General features: G+C 46.7%; 1 protein-coding gene across 1 annotated transcript in view; it reads left to right on the forward strand.

Moving 5' to 3' along the window:
• Positions 1-25,334, forward strand: part of TSGA10 (testis specific 10) — a 76,057-nt gene that overhangs the window by 18,772 nt on the left and 31,951 nt on the right. Inside the window, exons 5-12 of the mRNA XM_083168529.1 lie at positions 371-540; positions 1,094-1,240; positions 4,618-4,791; positions 8,902-8,979; positions 11,008-11,159; positions 13,182-13,297; positions 13,812-13,966; positions 25,145-25,191. Coding sequence (XP_083024655.1) covers positions 371-540; positions 1,094-1,240; positions 4,618-4,791; positions 8,902-8,979; positions 11,008-11,159; positions 13,182-13,297; positions 13,812-13,966; positions 25,145-25,191 — 1,039 coding nt within the window. The remainder of the gene's footprint in view (positions 1-370; positions 541-1,093; positions 1,241-4,617; positions 4,792-8,901; positions 8,980-11,007; positions 11,160-13,181; positions 13,298-13,811; positions 13,967-25,144; positions 25,192-25,334) is intronic.

The raw sequence follows: 25,334 nt of genomic DNA on the forward strand, positions 1-25,334 counted from the left end.
ATTATTGTACATAAGACGCGTTTTGTACTTAAAAAGTACAAAACACATTCGATAATCGGTGCGTGTATGGTCACCTTTACATATAAGTAACCTGTATTCTGTATTATTTGTGTCATTACTTTGTCTGTCGGCATTGTGGTTGTGCCGGTGTTTTCTTCCTATGTTTTATTTTGATGTTGACAGTGTTTTGATTGTTGTGTTGCGTATATGTAGATATATTTTCCATCTGCAATTGGTTGTGGGGACTCTGTTAATCAGTATTCTGTCGGTCGGCAACTTCACTACATACCTGGCACAGTACTCCAAAGTAAGATGAACCATTTAAGCATACACCATATCATACAATGAACATTTTCTCTCAATTCACCAGAGAAAAAGAGCCTACTAGCAAGTGAGAAGAATAAGACTACTTGTCCCTCCAAATTGGACTCATTTGTTAAAAGTCTGGAGGCAGAAAGAGATCACTACAAGAGGGAAACAGAACACCTGAGGAAAATGCTTCGAGGTCGAAGTTGTAGTCCAAGGCGTAGTCCTTCCCGGGTGAGCATACACTGCACTATCAAGCACTTTGCTATCATTCTGTGCAGTGTCTTGGAGTACTTCACACCTTTTAAATTTGGGAATGTTGCCATTTTTGATATAGTGATTTTTAACAAAGCTGTACTGAGTGGGTTATGTGGCATTGCTGTGTCATGCCTGCCTGCTATAATTCAATGTGATGGTGTTATATTCTGGTATTCGCAGATGCCGGGTCATCACTTCCCCTCGTCGGTCCTTATACTGCAGACGCATTTTCCAGAATGCAACCGCAGTTAAAGTGCTCATACATGCATGCTGCCACGTGCGTAAATGCATAGAAGTGCGGAAATCCCTGAATAGCGATTTCCGCACTTCAGCGTATGAAGCTGAATTAATTTATCTTGCAAAATTGCATGGAACTCTAGTTAATGAATTCAGGTGAGATTACTGAAGTTAAAAAATAATATGGAAAAATAGAATTATTTGACTCAGTTACATGGATTTTTATCATATATCAACGATCATTGTTTGTGCTTTGTGTGCAATTTGTATATATGTATGATGCTTTTTACAGGTTGATTCCGACGGGAAGAGAAGCATTCGGGAACGAGATGAGCTCCAGGACATGCTTGCAAAGTACGAGCGCCATATGGCGGAAATCCAGGCTAACGTCAAAGTCCTAACATCAGAGCGGGACAAAACCAATGTGCTTTATGAGAGGGTAACCAATTATATAAATAAATAAATAAGTAAATAAATAATGAATTTATATTTTAACACTTAGGGGGAAATTTACGAAGAACAATATTTCGTATTCGTTTTGTTAATACGAATGAATACGAATGCATACGGCTGTTTCGGCCGTATGCAAATTAGTGTTCCGGAGGGTAATTTACAAAGCAGTCAGATACTAATTGGCTGGCTTGCGGCGCCTAGCGGGCAATCAGGAGCCGCTAGGCCGCAAGCTGGCCAATAGCGGTATTCGGGGGCGGAACCGCACAATGTACACAAGCCGTTTACACTGCTCAGGCCTTCTTGGTTCGGGTAGCCATTTAATTTTCTTGCCAAGACCCCTGGACTACTGCTGGATTGAAGAGAACAGATATTCGCCATAGGACACTTGTAAGTATAATTTCCTTCCACAGGTTCCCCTATGTATTTAGTTGGACACCGGACCCCCAGACCCCCGGACCAGGACACCGGACCCCCAAGTCACCGGCAAGATAGGTAAGTATCAGTATGTGTGGGCTATGGATAAAATAAAGATTTATTTATAATGTGTGTCAATGTGTTTATTTTACTATTTTTAATACTGTGGAACTACAATTGCCAGCGGGCCCTTTAATGCCCCGCATGTTGGGGGAGGCTTGCTGGGACTCATAGTTCCACAGTATTAAACAATAGTTTTTTCTATTTTTGTACACTTTAATCAGCCCGGTAGCCACAGTCCGGGGTCACCGGGGACAGCACCAGGCTTCAGCTTGGCCAGGTAAGTCCTGGAGGGGGGGACCCCTTTATTGGGGGGGTCCCCACTCCCCCCAGGACCTCTGGCCAGGCTGACTGGTCGGTAGGGATAATGCTTTGGCTGCGGGACCTTATATAATAAGTGTCCCCCCGGCTGTGGCATTACCCTGCTGGCTGGTTCTTAAAATACGGGGGACCCCTACTCATTTTGTCTCCCGTATTTTGGGAACCAGCCCCGGCCCTGGAGCCTGGGGCTGGTTTTAAAAAATCGGGGAACCCCTATTTGGCCGGTTTCTGATTTTTTTATTACCAGCACAGCTCTTTCAGCCTAGTGCTGGTCACGGCCGTGGGGGGGGGAAGACCCACGCCGTTTTATTTATTTATTTATTTTTCTATTTTTTTTTTACACTGAAGCCTGGACGGATCTGACTGATCCGTGCAGGCTTCTGCCAAATACGCCAGGAAAATAAAGTGTATTTTCCTGGCGTATTTGGCCGGCAATTCGCAACCGTTTTACTCTAATTAGCGGCCGTATTTTTAATACGGCCACTTAGTAAATTAGGAATCACCATTCTTTAATGGTGATTCCTGTCATATTCTATCGATGGTGTATTCATTTGTAATTGTAAATACAAATACGAATGTCCCATCAATACGAATACGAAAAATCTTATTTTTGGCATAGTAAATGCCACAAATACGAATACGCCCCGAAAAAATCGTATTTTACTATGAAAATACAAATTTTTACGAATTTAGTTTAGTAAATTTCCCCTTTAATGGGATAGAATCAAGTTATTTTATAAGAATGATCAAAAATTACTGTTTAGGATTCTGGAATCTTTCTGGACAGAGCAATGTGTTGGTAAGAAATCCCCTGAGAACAGTGACTGTAACTGGCATCTTCAGCATAGCTGCCAATATATTTTGCAGTGACATTTCTTGGAGCATATACAGTCTGTCAGGTTCTATATTTTGTATATGAATGGGACTATAGGGGCCTATTTTTCATTATCCATATGCATGTTTTAAGTGACGAGCCCATTCAGTATTAGGAGTCTGATGGGACTGCTAAAAACTGAAAGTTTAAATAACACTATGGTGGCATTGTCGGGTATTGTGGGGACTGCTGCATTTTGGAGAAGTTGTCACCATTAGTTAAGCTTCTGATGATGATGAATAGGACCCTATATGTTGGATACATACGGATGACTTGTGGTGGAGATGTTTGCATCCATTCATAGGATGGAATCCCGACAGGTGCCATGGATATACTTACCTTTCACTCCCCCTCATCCTAACGCGCCTTCCCTGCAACTAACCCTAAACTTTCCCCCCACAGACTAAACTTGCATCTCCCCATAGTGGATAAACCTAAACACCCCTTTCCTGCCCTAACCTGCCTCACATACCTACGTTTGGCATCCACGCAGTCATAATTCTGGCGCTCGCATCCTCATTGATGGCAGGATCCTGACGCTGGTCTCCTGGTGGTAGTTGGGATGCTGGCATCAACATTGCGAACACTGGCTTACCCACTGCCGGGCTATACAATGCTATATAATGCCAACCCACATTGTCTAATGTGCTTGGGATACTGGGACACATTTGCTAGGCCGTCTTCCTAGATGCAGCTAGAATATAATAATTTGAGATGCAATACATTTATTTTGTATCACTGATGGCTACAGTAGAGATCCCTGGTTGCTTCAATAGATTTTATTTGGAAATAATGGTCACTATTCACAGGCTCTTCACTGAAGGTATTTCATCCTTGATGATCTACAAAGTAAGTAAATAGAAGGGAAACAAATGAGATATACTGTACATAAATGGATATCACTAATTCTTTAAGTTCTGTTTTCTTATAACTAAGGAAAATGCATCTTGTACTGTAAACTAATGAGACTTGTACAAATTACTATTGTAAATTGATGTAATGTTTATGATTATAAGACCTATTAGTTACTTCTAATACTTACAGTAGGGCAGTGGTTCCCAAACTGTGTGCCGTGGCACCCTGGGGTGCCTTGAGACCCTTACTGGGGTGCCTCAGGTTGGTGGTCAAGGACCAATTCAAATTAGTTACAATCAACATAATAGGCAAAACCAGTGATTGTGGCTGCCGATCTTAAAATATGTGTACGGAATAGAAACAAATATTGTCCCCCACTACATAATTATACCTTAACAATTTCTTAAATTTTTCATCATCAAACTTTTGGCCTAAGGGTGCCGTGGATAAAATTCTGAAACTATAGGGCGCCGTGATTCGAAAAAGTTTGGGAACCCCTGCAGTAGGGAATACATTATGCTAAATATAGAAATCATCATGAGTGTCATTTTCAAAGAACAATACTGCCTGTAAGACATTACTAAAGATACTAATCACTGGACTGCTAGTTATATGTACTTATGTTATACTCATTGGAAGACCATGTAAATCTCTTAAGGCACAAAGTACACATAGTAAACGCAGCCTGAGAGACATTAAGGGGGACTATTAGTTATGTGTGAGAAACATATTATGTACAAATTATATAACATAAAGGAATTCATTACTGTGTGTTAATGCACACCATATGTTTTTCTCTTGTTATATATGTTATTCATGTTGTTCTTAATATTTGTTAGGCTCAACAGGAAATAACCCATCTTAGAAGAGAACTCATGCGATCCCCAAAGACCCCCAAAACCAGTCTAACAACTCAAAACATCTTAAGGCGTGTGGAGAGTGAGCGTGACAGAGCCATGTCAGATTTTCGCCGCATGACCACAGAGCGAGACAGCCTGCGAGAGAGGCTAAAGGTACGTCACACAACGTGGATTTTGAACAACATCGTTCAATCATACTAGAAGTCAGATGCACTAAGCTTCAAAAGTGATAAAATGGAGCGTGATAAACAAACAACCAATCAGCTTCTGTCTGACATTTTTCAAGCACAGTATGTGACATGGCAGGTAAAATAAAACACAATGTGAAAGTACTCAGATAAAGTGACACTATAACCAAATAGGAGCACTTACAGACCCCGTAGGGTTGCCCAGCATTGTCGATGATCCCTACACCCTGAAACAGCAGCTAACGCTTGTTGCTGCTTGCACCTTCCTGTTGCCTTGATGCTGCACAGATTGATTGCGAGTATGTAACTGAAGAGCTCTCAGCACTTTACCCAGAGTTCAACACAGGGCCGTTTCTACAGGCGGACAAGCCGTGCAGCAGCCCGGGGCGCCGCACGGCTTGTCCACCTCTTTTAAACAGCCGGGACGCCCGGCCGGCAGCTGAGCTCACCCCATTGACGCCCGCCCGTCGCCGCCTCCGCCGTCGCTGCCCACCTCTTTTAAACAGCCGGGGCGCCCGGCCGGCAGCTGAGCTCACCCCATTGACGCCCGCCCGTCGCCGCCTCCGCCGTCGCCGCCTCCGCCCCCCTCTCCCTGTCCGCTACTCCGCAACGAACAGAGCAGGCACAGCCAGCGTGAGTGATTTCCGAGGGGAGGGGAGCGCATCGCGCGACGCTCTCCTTCCCCTCGCTCACTGTGTCATTAGGCTGTCAGCCAATCATAGGAGCTCGCGGGCTGGCAGCCAATCAGGAGCCAGCCCGCGAGATATGAATGGCTGACGGCTCAGGGACACAGTGAAAGCAGCAGCACCAACAGCACCAGCGGGGGACTGGAGGGGGAGACACAGAGAAACAGTAAGTTGTGCTGCTGGCACTGTGGGGGCATATATGTGTCACTGTGGGGGCATATGTGTGGCACTGGGGACACATCCGTGGCACAATGGGAATATTTGGCACTGTGGGGGCATATATATGTGGCACTGTGGGGGCATATGTGTGGCACTGGGGACACATCTGTGGCACTATGGGCATATTTGGCACTGTGGGGGCATATATATGTGGCACTGTATGGGCATATGTGTGGCACTGTGGGGGCATATCTGGCACATCTGGCACTGTGGGGGCATATATATGTGGCACTGTATGGGCATATGTGTGGCACTGTGGTGGCATATCTGGCACTGTATGGGCATGTGTGGCACTGTGGGGGCATATATGTGTGACACTGTGGGGGGCATATGTGTGTTACTGCGGGGGCATATGTGTGGCATTGGGGGCATATTTGGCACTGGGGGCATATATATGTGGCACTGTGGGGGCGTATCTGGCACTGTATGGGCATATGTGTGGCACTGTGGGGGCATATGTGTGGCACTGTGGGGGCATATTAGTAAACGGCATGAGTTGTGCGGCAGCGGCGTGTGGGGCATAATGTGTAATAGGCATTACGGTGTGGAGAGTTTTGTGTAATTGCCATCACAGTGTGGGGTGTAACGGGCATCATAATGTGTAATTGTCATCACGGTGTGCGGCGTAATGTGTAATTGTCATCACAGTGTGCGGCGTAATGTGTAATTGTCATCACAGTGTGCGGCGTAATGTGTAATTGTCATCACAGTGTGCGGCGTAATGTGTAATTGTCATCACAGTGTGCGGCGTAATGTGTAATTGTCATCACAGTGTGCGGCGTAATGTGTAATTGTCATCACAGTGTGCGGCGTAATGTGTAATTGTCATCACGGGGTGCGACAATGTGTAATTGTCATCACGGTGTGCGGCGTCATGTGTAATTGTCATCACGGTGTGCGGCGTCATGTGTAATTGGAATCACGGATAAATAGTGTATAATGATTCAAGTAGCCTGTCTTTGTTTGGCCTTGATCTGTGAGGCGTACTAGGTCACTGTGTGGGCCTTTATATTTTTATGTCACTGTGTGGCCTTCACACAGTGACATCACAGTACAATGACAATTCCTGCGGTAACCAATATCTGGACCTGCAGGTTGCAAAGGTGAGATGTAAGGTAATTGTTTTCCTGCTAGACCACGCCCTTATGTTAAGCCACACCCCCTTTAAAAATAAACCACGCCCCCTATTTCGCCGCGCAATTTTTTTCTATGACATGTTCACTTTTTGGGGGGGGGGGGGAGGGGCGCATTTTCATTCCTTTGCCCTGGGAGCTAAATTGTCTAGAAACGGCCCTGGTTCAACAGCCTGCATGTCTCAACTCGTGGCTAATTGAGTCTGCCCCTTTGTGATGAAGGGGCTAGTGGTCTTGAAAAAAAAAAAGATTATTTTAAGGAACAGAAACATCAGCATTCTAATGCTGTCAGTAGTTGAATCAGAACTACACAAGTAGCTCTGGGTGAGTTTTGTCGGTACTTATGAGTTATCCGGGCGCCCGATTTCTAAATCGGGTCGGATCGGGCACATCGCATCGCATGCGACCATCGGATGCGATGCGATGCGATGACCCGATTTTTCCATAGGAATCAATGTTAAAATGGACAGAGTCCATTTTAACATGGAATTCAATGGGAAAAAGGGGTCCTTTTCATACCCCTACTATCCAAGTGGGCATGGAGTTGGATATAAACCTGTGGCGAGCGTAGCGAGCCACCGAGCCCGAAGCGTGGCGAGCGTAGCGAGCCCCGCGAGGGGACACAGAATACCGTCCCCTCGCGGGGCTCGCTTCGCTCGCCACGCTTCGGGCTCGGTGGCTCGCTACGCTCGCCACAGGTTTATATCCAACTCCATGCCCACTTGGATAGTAGGGGTATGAAGAGGACCCCTTTTTCCCATTGAATTCCATGTTAAAATGGACTCTGTCCATTTTAACATTGATTCCTATGGAAAAATCGGGTCATCGCATCCGATGGTCGCATGCGATGCGATGCGATATCGTATCGCATCGCATCTGATTGTATGCCTTAACTTAAGGCATACAATCAAAAAATCGGGCGCCCAGATAACTCATAAGTACCGTTTTGTCTCCTACTTTGATACTGTTGGATCAGCCTGAATTCCAGTTCTATTGAGGTTTTACGTTCTTGAGGTGAGAGTGCATCTAAAAATATATACATATCAACCATTACATTAAAACCACTGACAGGTGAACTGACGAACATTGATTATCTCATTACAATGGCACCTGTCAAGTGGTGGGATATACTAATTAGGCAGCAAGTGGATAGTCAGCTCTTGAAGTTCATGTGTCGACCAGAAAAAATGGGCAAACAGAAGGATCTGAGCAATTTTTGACAAGGGCCAGATTGTGATAGCTAGGCCAGTGTGTCAGAGGATCATCAAAACAGGAAGGCTTTGTGGGGTGTTCCCAGTATGCAGTGGTTAGTACCTATCACGCATGGACCAAAGTAGCACAATTGGTGAACTAGGGACAGGTTCATGAGTGCCCACAGCTCATTAATTGGTATTGAAGGCTAGCCCATCACGCAGAAGAGTTATTGTAAACAAATTGCTGAAAAAGTTCATCTTGGCAATGAAGGAAACGTGACAGCACAAGCAGCGCATCATAGGTTGCTGCATATGTGGTTGCATAGCTGTAGACCAGTCATAGTGCCCATGTCCACTACAGTAAGCACCTACAGTGTGCACATGAGCACCCAAACTGGAGCACAGGACAATGGCGGTAGATGGTATGATCTTATGAATCACGTTATTTAGCATCATATGGAGAGTTGAGTGTAACTTACATGGGAGGGAGATGGTGCCAGGATGCATTATAGGAAGATGGCAGTGTGATGCTCTGGGCAATGTTCCGGGTCCTAGCATTCATGTGGCTTTCGCTGTTTTTTTTTAAATTTAATTTAAATTTCATTGAAATTTTTTATATAAAAAATGAAATAACAAATGATGATCTCCTCCGGTAACCTGAGGCAAATATATATCCCATGTATTTCTTTACCAGAGCTTTTATTACACTATGTACATATGCTATTGATTGCCAGTGGCACCCATTGTAGTTGAGTACACTCATGAACAAACTTGTCATTATATTTCCAATTTCTAATTTAGAGGGGATGTTGGCTGCAATATCTTTGCTTTTTTGTCTATACAGATTACACAAGAAACAGCGATCAGTGACAGAGCTCACCTGGAACAGAGGATTGAGGGATTGCAATCAACAATTCAAACCGTAAGTGCACTCTAATTAAGGTTTCTTACAGGTCTTCGCATAGGATCCATTATAAATGAGGAGTCATTTGATTTTATGGTGTAAGTCTTCAAGGATTTCTTATGTATTTTCTGAATAAGCATACCAGAAATAGCCGAGTGTGATTCCATGAGGTACATGTTACATTTAGAAAGGAAAGGGGTGATTGTGCGTATATCTTATCCAGGAACTCTGTGTAAGGAGAAGCTGTTGGCATCAAGACTCAGGCATTGTGGGGAGTTGCTAGGCATAACAGTGGGAGCACTTGCACTGTACCCTTTTCCTGTCCAATATTACAGTTAATAGTTATGTATCCATTTGTGTCAATGTATGTGTCGCTGCTAGGTCTTATTCTAGTTAGTACAAATATTATGCTAACTGTGGGCCTGATTCAGGTTGGCTCGGTAAGCTGCGAAGACTGCAGCTTACCAAGCGCCTGTGCTGCCGCCCTTCTGAACACTCGCCCCCACCGCCGCCAATTTCCCTCATTATGTGTGACAAAAACACATTTCCTTGAATGCCTCCACTACAGGAGAAATCATCGATGGTTGCCGACCATCGAATGATTTCTCCTGCCTTTGCAAATAAGTCAGTGGAAACTGCCTTTTATTTCCTTGTGCCAGGACGAAGATGGGGTGGGCTGCTGACGTCCTGTGATGTCAGCCACCCGCCCCTGGCAGGCAACGACCCACTCGCTTTCCCATAGGCGATCTCCGTCTTCACTGCTGTCTGCCCCCGGCTCTTCCTGATACTTGTGAACAGATCGCCGCCTATGAATGTCACCAAAGGCATTCGCAAAGGGGAGCTGCACATGTGCATAAGAGACCACATGCATGCACAGTCCCCAAAACTTCGGGACGGGGCCGAACTTGCATTATTGCTAGTAAATCAGAATCACCCCAATTGTTCTTCATCCTCAAAAGGTCCATACACACTGGGCGATTATGCTGAGCTTGCATGGACAGCGATGACCGCTGTCATCGCTGGGGGAAAGTGGCTTAGTGCATACACACTGAGCCGCTTTCCCCCTGCCCGGTGCCGACAGCGGGGGGTGGATGGCTTTGCATAGCTCATAGCTATGCAAAGCCATCCACAAAGCCGTTCATCTGCTGCTAATACAAGCAGATGAGTGTCTTTCCCAACGGGAGCACGCATCACCGCTCACTGCTCATAGCCGGGCAGTACAGTTTGAGCAACTTTCAGCTCAAAATTGGCCAGTGTGTATGGGCCTTTACTCTCTTTAAATAAAAAATAAAAAATGAAAACTGTTAAAATCGCAACGAAAACAGCATACCATATAAATAGATAAAATGCAGAATTTGACAAACTGAAGAGCCAAACATTGGCCCTTATTCTGATCGGTGCGGCCGGAGCCGATTATGCGGCCAGGACCGTGCGTGCGAAACCCTGCCTTCCATACGGATCGCCAACTCCGTCCGTATGCGGTAAGAAGCTGGCCGAACGGACCGCACGTGTATTTTTCACGGAATACGCCTCCTCCATCTAAGGGAACCTCCCCCATCATTCGATGGTCGCAGACCATCGAATGCAGGACCGAGTGCTCCACCAGCACCCGCAACCTCAGACCACACGGACATTTTTCCATGCAAAAGCAGGGATCTGGGCGGGCAGCTGACATCCGGCGATGTCATATATCCGCCCCCTACACGTGCGTCACGGCCGCATTACCATACGTACGCCCAGCGTTTTCATGGGAACGCCCATGAAACGCGGGGCGTATGCATATGGTAATGAGCCCAAATAGCCCTTCACGCCCCTCTCCACCCCCTGTTCGGAGTGTTCACATATCATGCGGGATTTGGCCGTACGCCCCGCTTGCACATGCGCAGAGACGCCTCTGCACATGCGCAGACACAAAACATCGGCGGGCCGAACGCACGCGGATATATCCGCACCGATCAGAAAAAGGGCCATAGAGACAGCCTTTTATTAAACACCCGTCTGTTGTAAGTCCTTTATACTGTGTGTTTTCTTCATCTCCCTACACAGATGGAAAGTGAATGTGTGGAGAAGAAGTCTAAGCTATCTCTAATGAAGGACTCAATGTCATCTATGGAAAATGAAATGAAAATACTTACTAGAAGAGCAGTGGATATTGAAAATGATCTAAGGCAGCAGAAATCAGAGTGTGATTCCATGAGGTACATGTTACATTTAGAAAGGGAAACGGTGATTGTGCGTATGAGATATCCTCCAGGAATTCTGTGTAGGGAGAAAGCTGATGACACAAGGCATTGAGGGCCGGGAGTTGCTAGGCATAAAAATGGGAGCACTTGCAATGTACCCTTTTCCTGTCCAAGATTACAGTTACTATTTATTATGATGGTTGTGAGAAATATATATTGTGTTAAGGTAAAAAAATAAAAGCTATACCTGCATCTACATTTGCTGTGTTTGGCTGTAGTGGCTGAAAGCATTTGAGGTAAAGAAGTATTTGAGGTGCAGCAGCAATACAACTATGTGTTACTGCGGCAGGAGGTGTCTGAGGTCAAAGGTTGCTTACTGCCGCCATTGCAGAACCGAGTGAAGAGGCAGCATCGGATCACCATTTCGTCCATTGGTCATCTGAGTAAGCCTAAGGCTTCTCAGAATGTCCATTTCAACTCTGTAGCCAAGGCCAGAAGAAGAAAGACACTTGACTTGGCACTGCCATAAAACGGAGGCCTGACCCCAAACTCTATCACACCATATCACAGCATTGGAGTTGTAAACAGGCCATTGGGTATATGGATCAGGCTATGGTGCAGATGTGTTAAGCCTTAACAAGAGATAAATGCAAGGGTGATAAAGAGAGATAAACCAGGGTTGCCTACCTGACCCTCTCTATGAGGGAGAAAATGCTCTGTTCCTGGACTTCCCTGGTAATGTAGGATTACCATCACCTGTGGGGAGCTTGTTAATTGATAAGAAAGGTGTTTCACCACAGGTGATGGCAATTATACATTACCAGGTAAGTCCAGGAACAGAGCATTTTCTCCCTGAAGAAGAACATCAGGTAGGCAACCCAGAGATAAAGGTCTACTATCCACGAAGTTGATTATATAAAGTGTGGCGAGCGCAGCAAGCCACTGAGCACAAAGTGTGGTGAGGGGCCGCGGATTTATTTACATGTATTCCGCGGCCCCGCGCTGTGCTCGCCACGCTTCGGGCTAGGTGGCTCGCTGCACTCGCCACACTTTATAAAATCAACTCCACACCAACGTGGAAAGTGGGGGATAGCGGGCTTCGGGGTGGCGTGGATAGTGGGGGTGACGCAAAAAAATGGCATGGGTGCTTTCAAAATGAAGCACCCATCATATCTCATAGCATGGGTGCTTCTACAATGAAATATTGTATCGCGTCGCTTCCAGTGTATGGTGCCGTGCAATCCCATGCGATATTTAATTGTATAAGCACTCTTGTGCACTTAATATGGACATTGCATCGGATTGCACGGCACCATACACGCCGTGCGATCCGATGCGATTTTAGTACGGAGAATAGTCCTGTACGCTTAGAGCGTACTGGGCGCCGTTTTTTTTTTTTTACCAATTAGATACAATACAAGCCATGCTGATGCCACACATGCTATATAAAAAAACAGATACATCAGTAACATGTTACCAACCAATGTTCCCCTAATCATCACAGCTGTTCAGATAATAGAGATCATGTTCTAGGCACTACAGTAAAGGGCCATTTCCAGACAAATCTGAGGGACCTGCACTGTTAATTGGCTTGACATTGTACAGGAATACATACTTTTGCAGATGATTCCCTGCAAACAATATATATAAATGACTATAAATTGACCATCATCACTTTTTTCATGTTGTTTTTTTCCAATTCTAATAACTGAGAAGTTGATTATGATGATAAATTGATTCATTTTACTGATTGGAAAACACATTCTAGTCACTTTACCATTGTTGTATCTTCAGTGGCATTCTGCTAATTGTATATACTGTACCAGTGGTTCCAAAACATTTTAAGTCACGACACCCCTAGAGTACCAAGGAAACCCTGCAAGTTCCCTAAGACAATGATACATTTAATAAGTGCAGAAACTGTGTCTGCAGATTGCTTTGTCATGTTTGCACTTGGGTCTGATGCTGTAAGTGCTTTATGTGATTGAAATGTTAAGTTAGGATATGATTATATTTATAGAGGACTTACATTTCCAGGTTATTGAATAACAAAACAGAACACTCCTTAGAAGAGACCCAACGACGGCTATCACTGAAGATGAATGACCTGCAGTTGGCACAGGAAACAATCGTGAGACTGGAAGGCAAAATTGGTAGGTTCAGGTGTGATAATAGGGGGGTGGGTCATTGTCAGATATCATTATATATAAGTTCTCTTGATGTACTCAATTTCCTAATGCATTTAGGATGCTCATACAGGTTCTCCCAACATAATTTCTGTTATACAGTATGGGCCTTATTCTAGTTCACTCTTTCTGACAAAATCCTTCTTAGGTGGACAAAACCATGTGCACTGCAGGTGAGGCAGATGTTACTTGTGCAGAGAGAATTAGATTTGGGTGGAGTTTTACTTCAAAGTGAGATCTATATTGCAGTGTAAAAATAAAGCAGCCAGTATTTACCCTGCACAGAAACAAAATGACTCACCCAAATCTAATTCTCTCTGCACATTTTAAATCTGCCCCCCTGCAGTGCACATGGTTTTGTCCATCTAAGAAGGATTTTGTCAGAAAGAGTGAACTAGACTAAGGCCCTATGTTCTGTCCAAAATCAGTGGTGTCTCCTTGTGCATTTTTCTTTTATTCATACTATATTTCTCACTCATAGAGGAAGAGTCTAACAGAAATCTTATCCATGAAGAAGAAATTACAATACTCCAGAAAACCATAGGTGAGCTGGACAAGGAGAAGGATAACTTATTATACAGCATGGACCAGAAAGCTGAGAAGATTTCCTCACTGGAGGACAGCCTTGCTGTAAAAGTACGGTGATTTTTTAAAATTTGTAATATAATATTTGTGTATTCTATACTAGCTGACCCGCCCGACATTGCCCGGAATACCTTGGGGTTTTTTAATTTCCAAAATTGCTGTAAAATTTCTTCTTATGCTGTGCCAAAGGTCAAAGATTGTACTTTATTAAAACCTCCTCAATAATATTAGAATGTGTTTGCATTGATACTCAATGACAGCAATGAAATCAGGTGTTGTTGTTTAAAGCACACCGCTCCTGACTTGATAGCTTGTGTGTGTTGATGAATTCCACATCCACTCCTGAGATTTAACACCTATGACAGAGTGATAAACAGACAACCAATAACCTCCTGCCTGACATTTTTCAAACACAGTCTGTGACATGACAGGAAGGAGCTGATTGGTTGTTGTTTTTTTTTATCACTCATCATTTTAACACTTTTGAAGCTTAGTGCATCTAGCCCCATGGGCCTAATTCAGGCCTGATCGCAGGACGCATTCTGTTTAATGGGCAAAACCATGGGCTCTGCAGGTGAGGCAAATGCAGAGAAAGTTACATTTGGGTGAGTTATTTTGTTTCTGTGCAGAGTAAATACTGGCTGCTTTATTCTTACGCTGCAATTTAAATATAAGTTTGAACACACCCCACCCAAATCTAACTCTCTCTGCACATGTTACATCTTCCCCACCTGCAGTGCACATGGTTTTGCTAACACAAGGTGCCCTGCAAAAGTCAGGTCAGATTTAATTTTAATGTGAATATTTTCCTATATGCTATTTGTACGCGCCTATCCCTGTGCTTGCTAGCAAATCAGACATTATTATATGTATGCTCTGCTAGCGCACAATCCCTGAAACAGACCTATGTCTGCATAATCACATCTCTGCCTAGCCCGTACTTTTGCCTGCAAAGTTTCATCACACCAGTACTGTACTTAACCCATGTCCAAATGTCCTGTTATCACCTATTTATGCACATTGACCCACAAGATGTGTATTGCTCGGTACACACCAGAACGATGCACATCATGAGCGGGTCATAAAATGATCGTACGACCCACTTATGATCTGGTGGAGCTTACGACCTGCTCACGAACTGCAGCCAATATGATCGCGATCCGATTGTGAACCCTACCTGCAGCAGGTAGGGTCTGAAAAACAACCTAACGCCCCGCGGGGCCGCGTATCGGATCATGGCCGGATCTGAAATGCTCCGAAATGGGGGCGTGGCTTCACGGGGCATGGAGTAGCAGCACCTGGCTGAGCTCTCCGTCCATACACTCCTGAAAACATATCCTGTCTGCACCCAGATTCGCTATAGATTTCTACTAAAAGTTGTGTGACACCCTACTGATCTGTGGAAGACAAGCGCCGTGGGTGACCTGTCACACATTCTAGAGTTATACCTTGAACTGCGGGGGAGCTCGCATGTAAAGCCGCCGGCGCCATCTTGAAAATCCTATGGAGAGGAGAGGAAGTGCACATAAGAGACGAGACTTGGCTGCTGTATCACCCCGAAGGCAAGCGGGAGTGCTGTGACCGGACCCCCCCTGTAGCACCGGTGAGTCATCCGGTGCATCCGACCATCCCAAGGGCGCGAAGGGACCCGTGACGCGGGTCGCGGACGCCATCTTCCCCTCACTCTCCTGGGGCTGTTGCAGAGAGCGGTCGAGAGCGGGCGGTGAAGGGGCGGGAGTGCAGGCTGGCGGTGAGCTAAAGTCACCACCGGAGCTCCCGCGGCGGGCCGCCCGGGTCCCCCCCGCCTGGATAGAGGACGCCGCACTAACAGACCTGCAGGGTGCGTGCGTCCATCTCCCGCTCTGCCTAAACACCAACGCTGAGGGATTCCCCCTTCTGCTGCCCCAAGAAGCTGTGCAACTGCTGGGGCTGAAAAATAACATCAGCCCTGATACGGGCGCCGGGCCGGGGAAGCCGCACTATACCCACTGCCATTACAGGTGGGTCTCCCCTAACTGCCCTGCCTGACCTGCCGTGTTAGCTTGTTGTCCCAACCCCACAAAAGGATATAAAGCAGTTTGTGCAGTCCCACTGGCCACCTGAAAGGGTTTGGCCTGTCAGGATACCCTAGAAGCACCAAGGGAACGCATCCCACGGTACCCTTATACCTAGACCCCGAATTGTCAGTGCACGCACACCTCCACAAGCTGCCAGAAAAGGGCACTAAACCCTGAAGATACTGCGGACCGCAGAGGGCACAACCTGGAGCACTTGTCATAACTGTGCTGCTCTCCTATAAAGTAATATACCTGCAGCCAACTCACTGCCTCCCCTGGTGCCTACTAACAACTGAGAACGGTGGGTGCTGGAGAGGCCGCATCTGAGGAGCAAGTGGGCAGGATAACTCTTGGCATATAGCACACAGGGGGAACAAGACTCCTGCTGCGCATCAACATTAGGCTGTCGGTGTGGGGAGACACGCTTTACACCCCTTCCGTGCAACACCTGTGACCGTGCATTGAATACATCACGCATTCAGGCAATCAGCATGCCCAAACCGCAGAATGCAAATGCCGCTGCCAAGCTGGAACGCTATGCTAGATCATCTACTCCCAGAGGCAGATCACCAGAACGTGACTCAGACTCAAATACCTCCTCGTCACAGGAAGCCCCCCTACTGATACACATACTGATGATGCCTTACACAAGGTCCTTGAGGCGGTTGTGGCATGTGAGTCCAGGCTAACGGAGAGGATTGGGCATGTACAGTCTGACCTATCCATTATCCACCAAGATCTGCAGAAAGTCAGAGAAAGGGTTGGCGAGGTGGAAACGAGAACCTCCACCCTTGAAGACAAATTTGACCCCCTCAGCAACAAGGTGCAGACCATGGCCACCCAGCTGTCAGCGGTCTAGGACAAAATTCTGGACATGGAGGGGCGATTGAGACGATGCAACATACGCCTAGTGGGGCTGCCTGAAAAAGAGGAGGGACAAAACCCTGAGAATTTCCTTGGAAAACTACTGTTGGATACCTATGGAGCTAATTCCTTCTCCCCGTTCTTTGCTGTTGAACGAGCCCACCGTGTGCCCACCAGACCCCTGCCGCCTGGCGCTCCACCGCGCACGTTCATTGCCAAACTCCTCAACTACAGGGACAGAGACACCATCCTTCGGCTGAATCGCACCCAGGGCCCACTGTCATGGAACGGCACTCCGTGTTTCCTGACTTCGCCGTGGAGGTCCAGAAGCATCAGGCAGAATTCCTCCCGGTGAAAAGAAGACTACGCAAACTAATCACATACGCCATGCTGTTTCCCTCCCGCCTTAAAGTCATTGGGGATGGGGACACTAAATTCTTTTCCACTCCTAGAGAGGCAGGCGACCAGATGGCTGGACACTGCTAGGCCTGCTCGGAGACCAATGGCCGCGGAACCGTAATGTATAATGTGATAAGTGCCAAAACATAGTTGCATATATATATGTCCTAATCCCTTTCCCTTTTCCCTTATGTATTCTCGCACTCCTAATTTCCTCATATAGGGTGTAGGGACTATCTACTTTAATGCATGCTAGGCATGCCCCAGCATTGATGGCTTGATTTGTGCGTGCCTTCTGTCATTGTAGACTACTTGGCTCGCCTGATGCAATTACAATGCAACAGGGGATATATATTGGGTCCCATGCTTGGGGGGCATGTTTACATAAACTATATATGACGATGATGGTACGGGGTGGAAACACACCGTCATGCTGCTGACTCAACGTGGGTGGTGGGTTACTCCCTCCGCTGGAGAGGAGCTGTGCAGTGAACCTACCTGTAATCCTGGAAGCACCTGACTGTCAGTGGATGGCCATACTCTGCCAACACAGGTACGATTCCCTTTTGTTCTCCTAACACCTTTGGGTACAGGCTGCACCCTGCACACCTTTTATGTTTTATCTGAAATAAAACCTTTGAAATAAGAGAGAACGTTTTCTTTCTTTTTTTGGATGTTTGGGGACGGTTGGAGGAAATCTGTTATAACCGCCTAGCAACACCTGTGGAATCCAAAAATATACCCTTATACGATTATAAAAGTGATCGTACATGTGAGTACGGTACGAATTCACCCTTTTTTTCCACTCCGTTACATATAAAGGTGTTTGTATGAAGTTCAAAGATACCTTGATTTGCTTGTACACCCATTACTCTGTGTGAGTGCGAGTATGATATCCCTTTAAGAAAATATTTGGTACTCTTTACTTAGAAGGGCGCCCATCATGGCCATCTCGGGCATTGAATGCACTAAAAAATCGGGTGCGATGCGACCGACGAGATGCCCGAGATTTCCCATAGGGAACAATGTTAAATGTCTCAATTGACCCGATTTTCCTGTTCAATGCCTCAATTGACCCAATTTTTCCATAGGAAACAATGTTAAATGGGCCACAGAGGCCAAATAGGCACCCTGAAGAGTATAATGGCCACCCGAATTGTTAACGCCACCCCACGATCAACGTCAACCCGAAGCGTGGCGAGCGCAGCGGTACGCGTCCTACGACCTATTCATACCCCCACTATCCACGTCGGCGTGGAGTTGAGAATAGAAAGTGTGGCGAGCGCAGCGAGCCACCGAGCCCAAAGCGTGGCGAGCGGATGCGGATACCTTCACAGGTATCCGCGTCCCCTCGCGGGCTTCACAGCTGTCCGCGTCCCCTCGCGGGGCTCGCTGCGCTCACCACGCTTCGGGCTCGGTGGCTCGCTGCGCTCGCCACACTTTCTATTCTCAACTCCACGCCGACGTGGATAGTGGGGGTATGAAAAGGTCGTAGGACGCGTACCGCCGCCCCTCGCGGGCTCGCAGCGCTCGCCACGCTTCGGGTTGACGTTGATCGTGGGGTGGCGTTAACAATTCGGGTGGCCATTATACACTTCAGGGTGCCTATTTGGCCTCTGTGGCCCATTTAACATTGTTTCCTATGGAAAAATCGGGTCAATTGAGGCATTGAACAGGAAAATTGGGTCAATTGAGACATTTAACATTGTTCCCTATGGGAAATCGCGGGCATCTCGTCGGTCGCATCGCACCCGATTTTTTAGTGCATTCAATGCCCAAGATGGCCGAGATTTTTTACTAACGATGCCCACGATCAAAATCGTGGGCGCCGTTCTAAGTAAAGAGTACCAAATATTTTCTATTTGGTCTAACCATTTCTATATAGACCCCATATACATACATTTCTAATTCATGTATGTTTATGTTTCTATTTTTTATGAGCCACTATTGAAGCAAACAAGAAACCAACGCCCATCATACATTGGTTTTCTCTCTCTGCAACTCTGTCGATAAGAGGTTTCTGGTGAACCTCTTTCTTCCAGTGTACGGCTGCAGGATTCCGGCTTTGCGCCTTGGGACGATTTCATCTCTTCTCTGTATAAATCATGTGTGGGGGGAGCTGGCCCTGGTGGGTCACCAATCTAGGTCTATAGAATACTCTTAACGGCCTTGGCGTAAAAAAACTCACACTTAATACCCGGCTAGTACACTGGCCATAGTAAGGGTCTACCCTAATAACTACACTACCCAACGGACCCCTGTCGGGTGCAAAGAGAAGGGACGGATGGCTTGGTCTGGTGCACATGCACAGGAGCCATTCAATCTTTTGCCTCACATAGTAATTAACGGTACTTGTTTCCTAGCACGGCCACACCGATTTACATCGGGGTGGTCGTGTCGGAAAAATCGGGTCGATCGCATCGCATGCGATTTGGTCGCATGCGATGCGATCGTCGCGACTGACCGATTTTGGACCCGATTTTTTTTTTTTGAATTAAATGTAAATCGGGTCCCTGGGACCCGATTTTACATTGGATTCAATGTAAAATATTCCCAACCCCCCCAAATGTCACGGCGTACACCCCACCCCACGATAGACGCCAACCCGAAGCGTGGCGAGCGCAGCGAGCCCGCGAGGGGCGGCGGTGCGCGTCCTCCGACCTTTTCATTCCCCTACTATCCACGTCGGCGTGGAGTTTAGAATAGAATAGTGTGGCGAGCGCAGCGAGCCACCGAGCCCGAAGCGTGGCGAGCGGACGCGGATACCTTCACAGGTAAACGCGTCCCTTCGCGGACTTCACAGGTGTCCGCGTCGCCACGGACACCTGTGAAGCCCGCGAGGGGACGCGTATAACTGTGAAGGTATCCGCGTCCCCTCGCGGGGCTCGCCACGCTTCGGGCTCGGTGGCTCGCTGCGCTCGCCACACTATTCTATTCTCAACTCCACGCCGACGTGGATAGTAGGGGAATGAAAAGGTCGGAGGACGCGCACCGCCGCCCCTCGCGGGCTCGCTGCGCTAGCCACGCTTCGGGTTGGCGTCTATCGTGGGGTGACGACGGGGACATCTAAAATGTGAAATGGGTCATATTGGCCCATTTCACATTTTTCACATTTTTTCAGGATTTCAATGTTAAAAAATCTTTTAACATTGAAGCCTATGTAAAAATCGGGGGCATCGCGTCGTGACCTATGTTAATGGTCCCGACCGACGCGATGCCCCCGATATTTTACCTTTCCCGACAAGATTTCAATGTTAAAATATTTTTTAACATTGAAGCCTATGGGGAAATCGCGGGCATCGCGTCGGTCGCGTCGGGACCATTGTTAACGGTCCCGACCGACGCGATGCCCCCGATATTTTGTCCTAGCCGGCCAAATGGACCTGATTTCACAGGAAATCGGGTCCATCTTATGGATCGTGTACCTTAACTAAAGGTACACGATCCATAAGATTTGTGGCCGTGCTAGGAAACAAGTACCTAATTAACCACTAGGGTTAGTCTTTTTTTTTTTTTTTTTTTTTTTACGGGTTTTTCTGTGTTTTTTTTTTTTTCGGTTAAAGGGAAGAGGTGTACTTAGTTAAGAAAGTATACAGGGAGGGGGGTATGGGGGATTCTAAATGTTTAGTGTTAGTTTTGTGGCTCATCACAGCCAGATGCCCTGTTACTGTTGTAAATGATGTACATGCATGCTACCTGCTCTATCGATACTGTTATGTTGCCTCGCTTGCATTCCTGTGGTCCTATGCACATGCCCCTTCACACTATAGATGATGGCCTCAAACAACATCAAACTCCTTACCTGGAATGTTAGGGGCTTCAACGATAGAATTAAGAGAGCACTAGTGTTACGACAGCTCAAAATATATGACCCTGATATAGTATGTTTACAGGAAACACACCTGGAAGGTGCTAAGGTCCTTGCCCTTAAAAAACCATGAGTGGGATGGGCCTACCACTCCACTCACACCTCTGCATCAAGGGGAGTGTCTTTACTTATTCGCAGGACCGTCCCATTTCAGATAGAACAGGTACAGATTGACCCACTGGGCAGATCTGTTTTCCTTAAATGTAGAATACACTCTTTCTCATTACTGCTGATGGCGGTATATATCCCACCCCCCTACTCACACGACGTGCTAAAGAAGGCCGCGGGGATGATGTCAGCCTACCCCGACACCCCCACTATTATTCTGGGAGATTTTAATAATGTCCTGGACTATACGCTAGATAGACGCATGACCGCTGGAGACACCCACAGATGAGGTAACGGACAATTCCGGGCGTTGGTGGAGGGCATGGGTGTGTGTGATGATTGGCGACATAAACACCCGGCCACAAGACAGTTTTCATTCTTCTCAGCGTCGCACACTGCCTTCTCCAGGATAGACATGGCACTGATTACACCTGACTTGCTGCCCAGAATCAGAATAATACAGTACAAGACCATGGGTATCTCGGATCACTCCCCCTTGTCGCTCACGCTGGACGTGGGGGGCTTGATGGGACAGATCCACTGGAAACTAAACCCTTTCTGGCTTACCAGACTGAATGGACTGATTGCCTCAAAGACAAGACCTGCACCAGACTCCTTTTCAATAAAAATAACCAGTACCTCACGGAGTACCTCACTCCAGATATAGCACAACAATTCCAGTTATACTATAACCAACTCTACAGCACCAAACTACAACACACAGAGAAATTGAGGAATACGTAACCCACATACCGATGCCCACATTGACAACTGAAGCGAGAGACATCCTTGATTCCCCCCTTAGGGTAAATGAAATAGAAGCAGCAATCAAATCATTCCCGAGTAACAAGGCCCCGGGTTTAGATGGCATTCCCCTGGAGCTTTATAAAAAATACATTACCTTCTATGCACCTAGATTACTTGAAACCTTTAACGGGATATTTGAGTCTGGCTCTCTCCCACGCTCTATGTCTGAAGCCCTCATTATTGTGCTACTGAAACCTGATAAAGACCTGTGCAGAGTTGAATCATATAGACCCATATCCCTCCTTACCACTGATATCAAGATACTGGAGAAAGTCCTGGCCATGAGACTCAACTCGGTCATTGCTCAGCTTGTACACAGCGACCAAACTAAGTTCATGCCGGGCAAATCCACACTCATTAACCTTCGCAGATTATTCACCCTTCTGCAACTTCCCCGCGGGGACGCCCCGACATCCATTGTGGTATCCTTAGATGCTGCAAAAGCGTTTGATTCGGTGGAATGGGCGTTCTTTTGGGGAACCATGTCCAAGTTTGGTATCGCCCCCGGCTTCATTAAATGGGTGCGGCTCCTATACTCATCACCAAGCACTAGGGTTTCAGCCAACGGATACATATCCCCATCGTTCCCATTGTTTAGAGGCACTAGACAGGGTTGCCCCCTCTCCCCCGCCCTGTTCGCACTGGCGGTGGAACCTTTGGCGTGCCTCCTAAGGCACAGTCAGGCAGTTAAGGGATTTGCAACGGGATCCCGGACGGATAAAATAGCGCTGTATGCAGACGACATACTCTTGTTTGTCTCCGATTATGTAAACACCATGCCCATAGTTCTGGATATCGTCAACACATTCGGTAATTACTCCGGCTTGCTAATAAACTGGGACAAATCGTGTATTATGCCCCATACTGGCCCATGCCCGGTTGACGCGCCCATCCCCCTTCCGCTTAAATGGGTAGATAAATTGAAATACTTAGGGATTTGGATATCCAATAACCCAACCGACGACATAGCACATAACATCCAGCCCCAGATAGACTACTTACAGTCCAGGGTAGCAGTATGGGGGAAACTGCCCCTAATGGTGACAGGCAGAATAGGTCTCATTAAAATCGTAGCACAGCCTAAAGTCCTATATGCCCTACAGCACTCCCCAATATACATTCCTCAATATGTCTTTAAGAAAATAGATGGAATTTTGTCCTCCATCATTTGGTCCTCAAAGAGGGTTAGGATTAGCCTCAACACATTAACCCGCACAAAAGACACGGGGGCCATGGCGGTACCAAACTTCCGCTTTTTCTACCTAGCAGCGCAGCTTTCTCACATACACTCCTGGGTGGGGGAGGCGATGGAAGATGCCCTGCCTGCGCAGATGGTATCTGCCCTGGCTCCGGGACTTAAGCCCCTTCAACTCCTTCTTTCGGGCAATGCTGCACTTGTCAAACTGCCACTGGCTAAACAAGCCATCCTGGTCTGGAAAAGAGCGAATGACATCATGCGCGCTACTGGGTGGGATCGGGACACTCCACTAGATGACACGCTAGGATTTAAAGAGCTGAACGGGAAACAACTCGCGAAAGTCTGGGGACGATACGGGTAATCTCCATAGGACCACCATATACTGACGGTGTATTTAACTCCTTTCACCAACTAAAAGAAGCCAACACAATACCCAATACATACTTCTTCAGGTACTTACAACTGCGGCACGCATGCGGTGCCCAATTCCCCCAGGGCCAACCTAACCTACAAGTGTCCCCTGTTAAGTCCCTATTGCAATTCCTGGGAGACTCGAGGCTAATATCGAATATATACTCCTCAATACTTACTCTACACCACAATAATGCACTTCCTAACCTCAGGGCGCGGTGGGAGGAGGACCTGGGCCCATTGGCATCCGAAACATAAGAGCGGGCCTTGGCTAGCCCACGCGTAGCGACCTTCTGTGCACGTTTTCAGCAAATCCAACTGTATATCATACACAGGGTATACCTCACTCCGACCCGTCTATTCAGGATGGGAGGGCGGATTCCAGATGTCCCAAGTGTGCCCACCCGGAGACCAACTACTGGCACCTAATCTGGACATGTCCCGTGGTACAGGCCTTTTGGCAACAGATAACTCACACTATAGCATCCACAGGGGTACCTCCGGACGCACTCACGCCTGTGACATGCCTGCTGGCCGCTGCTGGAGAGGACACACTTGATAGAGACACCATGAGCTATATTAATATCCTGTGTACGCTGGCCAAGGTATGCATAGCCCGGGCGTGGCTGGCACCTAGAGGGCCACTTCACGAGGCATGGGTGACACTCACCAATGAGACTGTGTGTCAAGAGAGATTTGTATATATGTCAAGAAACACCGAACCCAAATACCTGAGAATATGGGATAGGTGGTTATCCTCCCCTCGGTATGTCAGGCCATAGTAGGGAAGTGGTCTGTTGATCTCCCCCCTAGCCGTGTAGTAGATGGTAGCTGACAGACATAATCGCATAAAGTGAGGCAACCAGTTATTAAATACACCTGGAACGCAGACATAGAAATCACCCAATGAAGTGCTTGCTTGTCTCTCCAACGACGTTGGGGCATAGAGTAACTTACACGAGAGAGTGAAAAATCTGACCACAAGCTAGGTGCAACATATCTATCATACAAGTAAGTACAGCCATGTAATGTTTCAAACTCATATTGTTTATTGAATAAATCCAACATAGCAATTGACTTAACGGTTACAACAGTTAATATATCACAGCAGGAATGTTGACTGCTTGGTAGTTGTTCTCATTCATGTCTGATTTGTTCATGCAGGTTTTGTTTGTCGTTTGTTTTCTTCATGTATGTAAAAGAAAAACAAAATGTCAATAAAAAGTATTGAATTTAAAAAAAAGAAATGCTCCGAAATGGCCCAAAACATGCCCAATTTACATACAATCGGTCGAGGTTGTATCTAAATTGGGTCATTTTGGGCCAAATCATTCTGGTGTGTACCCTACATAAAACTGAGACTCGCCCATAAGCTGGGTACACACTGGACAGCATCATCTAATGTGTACCCACCTTTAGATGCATATGCTCATGCTCAGCTATGGAAAAAAAACCCCAAAGAACAGAAGTCCTGCCTGTTGCCTATGTATGCTGACAAAGTTCTTCTTACTTTTCAGGAAACCACCATACAGCGCATGCACAGAGAGATGGAGGAGTCTGCACGGTAACATTTTATTAGCAGTTTGCATGTTGGCGTTCTGTGTTGTAGTCAGATATAATTTGCAGAAAGCCTTCCATACTAAGAATAATATGCAGTGGTGGGGGGGGGGGGTGTCACCTGGTGGCTGTGGAGTAATGGTGGATGGT

Source organism: Crinia signifera, chromosome 2 (genome assembly GCF_055691185.1).
Source record: "Crinia signifera chromosome 2, ASM5569118v1, whole genome shotgun sequence".
Classification (NCBI taxonomy): Eukaryota; Metazoa; Chordata; class Amphibia; order Anura; family Myobatrachidae; genus Crinia; species Crinia signifera.